Genomic DNA, 8,704 nt, shown 5'->3' with positions numbered 1-8,704 from the left:
CTAAGGTTATAACATTGCCTTTTGATTTATACTGCAAACTTGACCTATGTTGACCTTGTAAAAGTATTTTTACTGCTTAAACTGTTCTATTATTATATTTACATTTTGGAGGGCAGTTATATCCAGCCCTTTTCACTCAAATAAAATATATGTGGACTTCAATGCACCTATTACCTTTAGAAGTCGCAGAAGTCAATTTGATGTAAAACAATAGAATAGAATAGAATAGAATAGAATAGAATAGAATAGAATAGAATAGAATAGAATAGAATAGAATCCAAATAAAGCTAAATATACAAAAAAAGAGGGAGCTGGAGAATGAGTATTTAGACTGGACTTGTTAGATGTCCATATTTTACAAATCTGAATGTAATGAACAAATCCTAAATTTTAAAAGCTCTAATTTTGCTTTGCTATTAAGTTAGGCAGATGTATATCTGTTTGCGCAACTAGCAAAACTATGAGCTTGAGTTTCTTTCTTTCGTCTTTTTTGTGTGTCAATTTGACAGCAACATAAAAAGAATGTGACAGTCTTTTGTACAATATTTGAAATTTGGTAAAATCTAGATTTTAAAGAAATAAAGCAAAAACACTTTTAGATAAAATGCAGAACAATTTCCTTTCACGTTGAGTATCACTGTGTCTCTGAAGGACATGGTAATAATCTCACATCAAGAGTAGGATTGTACACATCTCCTGGTAATGTTTTTACCCAGTAGCAGTGAGAGGAAAAATAAGACATGTTGCTGCCTTGTTTGTTCTTAAGTAGATAAAAACAGTAGTTCATAGAGCAACCGAGGGTGAAGACGGAGGCCACAGACTAGCAGCTTCCTCAAGGCTCAACTAATTTACTGAACAATTTCCATACTTATTATTCAAAGAAAAGAAAAATTGGCAAAAACAGGAATTGTACTACTGAGCTATTTATAGGTATCCTATTTTAACTTTCTGAAATGTTGAAAATGTGTAATAGAGGCCTCTGTAAATTCATGGTTTGGCTTAGTGGAGAACTGTAAAAAGGTCACATATACTGAGTTTTTTTATGTTTGTCCCTGATGAATTTGTTAGTTGGTTCCTGGCTGCAGAGCTTCTCTGTGGGTCCCAGCCTTCAAAGCTTCACAGGGTTATTTAGACTTCATGGTCTACCTCCTGATGAGGTTCTCTATGGGTCTCCATGAACCTTAACCAACGACCTCCAAGAATTGTTGGATTAAATGGAGCAACCTTCTGGGAGTTCTGGTGCCCGAGTCTGGTGCCTCACATACTCTCCGCTTAGGTCAATATACTTAGACAACATAGACTTTCTATAGACTTTCTATTTTCTATACACAGAGTGTATACAAAGCAGAATTTCATTTTGTGCAATGCTCATGACATTTTCATTTCTTAAAGTGATCGGACGTAAACGTGGGAGAAAACAAAAAAAACATGGTGCAAAAAAATGCATTGATATGGTCACCTTGATGCAGAGTCTTTGCATTGCAGCCACTATAGGGAATAGACTGATGTAGTCACTGCATGTATTGGTGCAATATTTTGGTGTGCTTCATTGCTGTATATGGTACAACGGTAGGGTGAGCCCTATCTCCATTTGCTGAGACATTAACATTGCATAAACATTGTTGCCAGGACACCGCCACTCTTTTTCCTGGTGTCCGGTTGGTTTTTGGATCTTAAGTGAAGAGTGGTAAGGAGGTGAGGTGGAAAGAAGTAACATTATACTGTGGCCTAAATACCCTAGGGGTTATGTAGAAGCAACATGCATGATAATGCTGCAAATGTTGATTTCTCTGCTGCCAGTTCTTCTAAGCAGTGAAGTTGTTGAAGAGGTGGAAGTAGATAATCGAGATGCTTTAGCTGATAACTTCTGTCTGGCCCCTCAAGTTAATTTCATCCTTCTCTGGATCGCCAGCCACCATCTTGTTTACTACTGTTAGCTTATCCATGCTATCATATTTCCAGTTTCTCTCGTGGAAGCAAACAGGGAAGCCACGGCAAGCATTGGTCCACGGGTCAGGTGCAAACCATCACCACATGCCATTGCACCAGCAATGTGAGTCCCTCAACCATGTCCCAGTTCACCAATCAAATGTGCCAGTTGGGTAGGTCTAATCTCTAGCCACCTGGACACCATTACCATTACCTGAACACAGGGGCCCAGGATGCCTCCTTGATGGGACACAGCCATCACACCTGTCTGTGTCTTTGTGCATTCTCAAGATAAATTTTCTGGCTCCTCAGAGCAGCCTCTAGGTTGCATGGCTAAATTCTTGTTTTGAGCCTTGCTCTCTCTTCCCACGCAGTTAGGTTCTTGTTTGTTTTGCCATGTTTTTGTTATGGTCGTTTAAAAGCGTAATGTCATAATCTGCTCTGTTTAAGGTCAACATTACAGTCCAAGCAAAATAGTATTGTTGCTGCATGTTGATCAAGGAGGAACTTATCCTGCAAAGTCAATGACCCAATGCAATTAACTGGATTTCCTTTGATAGAAAACTTTTAATCACTTTTACTACATGATCTGATTGAAGCATCACTATAAAGTGCCTCTAGATGACATGTCCTTTGATACTAAATAGATAAACTGAATTGAATGGAATTGAATTTTAAATTGCAGCCTAAGTTACTCTATATTCTAAATCTCATCTGCATGTTACAAATTACATGATGTTTTGTAAGACAACAGCCTTAACCCAGTTTTTATTTATGGCAGCTGTTCTCATATTCATTAGTGTGTATTATGTCGTATACTAAGCTGAGAACACGATGTGAGTCAGTAGCACAAACAGTCTTGAGGTGTTACTGTAGTCTTTACCCCACAGACTAAACAGGAACAAAGAACAGAAGAGACAAAATATGCAGCTGAACCCAGCTGAACTGTGGCTGTAATAGTTGCAAATTTAGGTTTTAAACAAAAAGGCTTTGTGGCTTCACCACAACTGATGTTGATTTTACGTCAATGACTTGTTTTTCAGGACTACCTGTTCTCATAGTTGGACTAACATTGGTGATATCAGGGGAAAAATACAAGGCACATGACCACTGCTGGCTAAGTGTAAAAACTGACACTATCTGGGCCTTTGTGGGACCTGTCATATTTGTCTTGACGGTATGTATATCTATTGTGTTTAACAGTCAACTGCAAGAATACGTTAATCATATGAAATATGGAATATACACAGTATGTAACGTCAAAGCCACATATTTCCAAAATTATTTTTATGAAGAACATATGAATGAACATGAGAATTTGTGTCTAATTCTTATCTTATTTCACCAGCAGACAACAGTAAGATTAAAAAGAAGTTCATAAGAAACAGTTAAAGCATGTACTTTTCCCACAGAATTACAAGACATATATACCCTTGCATCCAAAATAACATAAAGCATTACAGTAGTATTTTCTGATTCATGAAGATTGCTTTAGTGTTTTGGTTTGCAGGATGCATTTCCACACAGTTGAATGCTCCTGTCAGCTTAAGGCCAAGTGGCTCTGCAGTGACACGTCATTGTTCCTGTTGTGTTCTGCCTGCAGGTCAATGCAGTTGTGCTGTGCCGTGTTGTCATGGTGACCATTTCCAGCGCTCATCGGCGTGCTAAGATGCTCAGTCCAAGCTTTGCATCAAAAATGCAGACCTTCGATCTCACCTGGTGAGATACAAAAGCATCTCTAACTCTCTACTTCTTTGCCATCCTTCATGAATTGTTTCCTGCCATCCACCCACGCTATTCCACACTCAAACACAAACCCACAGGCTTAGTATTTTTCTTCTCCCTTGAGGAGCACTGTACTCAATAGAGGCAGTGTGTGAGACTGAGAGTTCACTGTGGGAGTTACAAGGGCTTATCAACTTAACACCTGGCCTCAGCACAGTTGTTTGTCTTTTCTGCAAGCCTTTCGCCATAGCTGTGTTTTTATTGTACCATTAATACAAATGTTACCAGAGATGCTCCAGTCCAACTTCTGGGGAGGGGAGTTTTTTTTGCCTAGTTTTTACATTTCTGCCAGTGCTTAAATGGTCAGATCCACAACATGTTTGATAAAACAGTTATAGTCATCTGTCCTGAAGAAATCATTGATAAGGAGTCAATGCAGCTCCTATCAGTATGGCTTTTGTCAGGTTTTTGCAGGTGTTTTTTATATTCATAGGATTGATAGCAAGATTATGTGAGTTAAAATGAATGTGCTATTCTCATTTCATTGAAAAAAAATCCTTTTTAGATATTCAGATCTTGTTGTCTGATCTTATTTATTTATCTCTGAAAAAACTGACTTATATACCTTAAAAAAAAGTATCTTAGTTTTTAAAAAGAATATCTGCAGATACGCGATCTGAGGATTACTTAAGACACCCTACCCAATTATTCCTAGTTGTGCCTTTTTTTGGTTGAAAGAAGATTCCCCAGAGGCCGTTTAGAGACATCTACCATTATGTGGCCCAAATCTAAGTTTTGCCTTATGATATGAAATCTTAAGGAATGATTGAAGTATGTCCAGTCAATTTCAAGTCACCTTTCATCTTTCAGTGAAACCAATATTTGGCATCTGATTCACTCCAGGACTTATTTCTTTGTTTATAGCAAGTTCTTGTGGATTTGTTGGTATGTTTTATGTCATTGTCAGTTTAATGGGTCCAGCTCTGTGTCTGCTTTCATATTCCTGGAAAAGACTCACATTTCCATGTCCTGCTTCAGCAGAGTAACTCACATTTCTCTGCTGCAAGCCTCACATTTGCTTGGAGAGTTTTGTTTTTCAGAATCTTTAAGTTGGTTCATTATAAGCCTGTCCTCCGTCTTTTGTTCCATTTAGACTCATTCTCATAACATTATTCCAGACATTCCAATAGTTTTTCTTCTTTATCCCAGCCTAAGATACAATGGAATTCCCTTTAATTATATACCACCAATTCACAGTAAGTCATCTCAAAGCACTTTAAAGAGAAAATTCAATGAAAGCATACAGGCAGACTGATTGAAACTTTTCTACATAAGTAAGCCCATCTGATTGCTTTGATTTAGCTCTTCCTGGATGAGCATGTAGTTCCATCTGGTCTTCATGCTTTTTATAGAGAGAAAAGCTGTCCTCTTTGCAATAATATTTCTATTTGTGTATATAAGTAAATGTATGCTTTACTTAAAGAAGTCTATTTTTAAGCTGCTTTCACATCAACAGTTGCAAGAGCTTGATGTAGATTCCATGATGACCTTTTGTAATTTAGAGGAATAATAAATAATTTACAAGGAAATATATGCTCTTTTTATATTTCAACATTCTTCTGTTTTTAAAGACTTCCTTAGAAAAGGTTTTCTCACCTGAATATACTTTTAACAGTATTTTGAAAGATGTTCCCAACCTTCTAATACAGTGTCCCCTTCTTAATGACACATCATAGCACTGTTAGGTGCTATGTTTATGGCACAGAGCATAATAGCCAGTGGTTTTGCTAAAGATCATAAATGTTTATATATGTGCCAAGAAAATGTGGCCTACTCTATTAGAGTTTTACAGACTCAGCAGAAACATGTATTGACATCCCCCTTCACTTTTCCTAATATTGATTAAATAAAACCTTAGACACTGAAAGTTATAAACTGACTTCACAGGTTTTAGGGTGTTGTTAGGTGTAGGTTTGTGTAAGACACAGCAATGACTAGGCATAGACCAGTAACTATTAAAAATATTTCAGCAATGTGGCAATAACGATAGTTGTCTTGATGCAAAAAAGAGACCAACAGATTTTACTTTTACAAGTGGAGCCATAGAATTCTGCTTGATTTATGCATATTATTTATTACAATTCATGCAGGAAGTATTACAGATCACAGATTATATGGACTCTGCAATTTAAATAAATCAGGAAAGGAAAAACATAAAGAAAGAAAAGATAAAAGGGAGATAACGATAGCACATCTTCAGTCTGCTTAATTACCTGCAAAAAGATGTAAAAAGAACAGCACAACCAAGTGACATAGTACAAGATATACAACAAAGTAACACCTTGTTGTATATCGCTGAAGTATAAGTAGTATTATATAATCTGACATGCATACTGTGGTAGCTGAAGATAAGAATGTGGGTTTTCTGTATGGAAGTGAATCTCTAAGTACCTGGAACCAAGCACCTGTAGTTGTTTGTGAAAGTGCACTTGTGCGTGTAAAGTTTATTCAAAGAAAAATTGCTCAATAGTGGTTGTGAAGAGCTGTAGAAGCACCCCCCAGAGCACCGAGGCAAGCGTTAGTGGACCCGAAGCCCCATACGCCCAAGGGGACCCCAAGAGCAAAGGCGTCCAGGAGGGGCCAACCCAGGAAATCCGACCCCCCACCAAGGGAGGAGGAGAGATGGTCCCGCGGAAGTCCCCCAGCCACTGCAACGCCGGAGCCCCCGGAGCCGCGGGGACGAGTCCATGGGCTCCACTGGCAGCCAGCCACACCGAAGGGAATCCAGCCATGGGCCCCAGGGACCCAAGCCGCAATTTTTCAAGCCCTTATCTTTATAACAGATTAATTTAAATATATGACTAAGAAGAAGAAAAACTCTGCACAAAACCTCATATCATTGAAAGGACTTTAAAGCCTAAAGCATAGCGGCATGATGTAAACTGTCTAGAAGTGCTCAGAACTGACCCATGACCACCTGTCTAAACTCAAGTTTTTTTACTTCTTATTCTGAAATAATTTGTTTACACTTTTTGCGAGCTTGAGGCACATGGGAGAAAAAAAGGGAAAAACCCTATCAGTTTTCTTGGGATCCTACTTCTGCTTTGTGTAGCTGCAAACTATTCCAGAACTAAACTATTATTGGTATAAAAAGAGAGGTTTATTTAATTATTAAACCTGACTAACCAAAGTCTTCTGGCAGTGCAATCATGCATTAAGATCCCAATGATTTTGCCCATGTACTTGATGGGAATTCATCTACAGCCTGAGCAAATTGACTAAACACAAAAAGAAATATACATGAAAGCAAATAAGCCAGCTGTTGCTGTGAGGTAATGCATTTAAACTAGCCCCATCAGTAAACGTCAAATCATGTGTCTCTGTTAAGAAATGCACAACCAGTCTATTAATTTGTGCCTCTGACTGCTGGTTTCTTCTTAAATCAATGCTTTTGGAAGTACTGTATACTGTATCTCATTCAGTTAACATGCTGTTTTAGGGTTTAAATCATCCATTAGTCTTTGAGGTATTGTTTTTTTTTTTTTTTTTTGCAATTTTTGGAACTAGCATGAAGCAAACAGATTGCCTTTGTTTTTCCACTATCAAGAAATTTAGAAAAAGAAAAACACAATACAAGAACATATGATTTATTGATACAGTAAATGAAAGAAATTGTGTCCTTGGACTGCCGACCTGTCCAGGGTGTACCCCGCCTCTCGCCCGTAGAGAGGTGGAGATAGTCACCCGCACCGCTCGCAACCCAGCTTTGGATAAGCATGACAGAAAATGGATGGATGGATGGATGGACGGACGGACGGACAGACGGACGAACGGATGGATGGAAGAAAGAAATTGTCTGATCTAGTGTAATGTGTGGTTTCATCATTTCTTGATGATCATCAACTTGGGTCTTAATTATCTTAGTATAGAGCCAGAGTTTTGAGGAAATGGCATTTATATGAGCAGGATGCCCCCTTTGTAGAAACTCTTATTTAGCTCTGAGAGGGTTTAGACCCGGTAGCCAAATCTTGTCATAACTTATGTTCTTTCAGAAATTCAAACTTTAATAACAATAGCAAGGACATTTCAGAAGGAAGGATAAACAGAACTTGAATCAACACAACCCGGCCAACAAGTTTACAAATGGAATAGCCCAGGTGGCACTCAGTCCAACTGCTCTTGGACTCTTATCAGCAACAAAGAGCATGTAATCTTTTGAAAGCCTGTGCACTATATTGCAAATTCTTTTTACATACATAGATGCCCAAGCTGGAATTTGCAGTATGACCAAGAAATATTCTTTTTATCTTACTATCTATCCATTCAAAATGTATACCTGCTTGTCCATTAAAGGTCATGAGATGGGTTGTTTCCTATCTCAAACAGTCATTGGGTAAAATATAGGGTACAGTGTTCAGTAATCCTTTCTTTTTTCGAGACAGGTTCTGAAGTCTCATATATGTGATATTTCCACTTTAATTAAAATCTCCCAAAGCCCACCTTAAAATGGCTCTTCCACCTTTAACTATTTTCATTGCATGTTTTTCTGCAGCTAATAAAAATGCCACAATGCCATTCCATTCCCTCTCTAGCTGTTTCTCTTCATTCCCTCACAAACAAGCTGATGTATGTGCTAGCTAACATCAATTCAGGAGGCTGGAGGGAAAACTACTTTCAGAAATAAAGAGAAGAGTGAGTCGGCTTTGTCCTTGCTGACACAGTGCAGCTGAAAAACTCAATCTCTCTATCCAGGTGCAGGAGTGTGACAACAATGGTAGTTTGAACAAAGGCAATGTTTTCTACTTGCCCCATAAAATGGTTATTGGCTTTATAAGCACCAAGATCACCGAAGGGATGGTTGCAAAGGAGCAGGAGAATGAATACGTTAGGAGGAAAAATCTATATATAACATATAAAATAAATACATCCATATTTTGAGCAAAGATTACTCATGTGGGGAAAACAAAGAACTCCAAACACAAGAAATAAACTGATTAAAGCATGCAAGGTTAGCTACATTTTTACCTCATACATATAGGCATGTAAAAAA

The 8,704-nt window shown here is 38.1% G+C and overlaps 1 protein-coding gene across 1 annotated transcript in view; it reads left to right on the top strand.

Moving 5' to 3' along the window:
* The window catches only part of adgrd2 (adhesion G protein-coupled receptor D2), a 76,398-nt gene that overhangs the window by 33,843 nt on the left and 33,851 nt on the right, over positions 1–8,704 (top strand). Inside the window, exons 17-18 of the mRNA XM_015379900.1 lie at positions 2,973–3,106; positions 3,533–3,648. Of these exons, the coding sequence (XP_015235386.1) occupies positions 2,973–3,106; positions 3,533–3,648 (250 nt within the window). The remainder of the gene's footprint in view (positions 1–2,972; positions 3,107–3,532; positions 3,649–8,704) is intronic.

This window comes from Cyprinodon variegatus, unplaced genomic scaffold (assembly GCF_000732505.1).
Source record: "Cyprinodon variegatus isolate N-32 unplaced genomic scaffold, C_variegatus-1.0 Scaffold203, whole genome shotgun sequence".
Taxonomy (NCBI): domain Eukaryota; kingdom Metazoa; phylum Chordata; class Actinopteri; order Cyprinodontiformes; family Cyprinodontidae; genus Cyprinodon; species Cyprinodon variegatus.
This window is presented reverse-complemented; position numbering and strand designations above follow the sequence as displayed.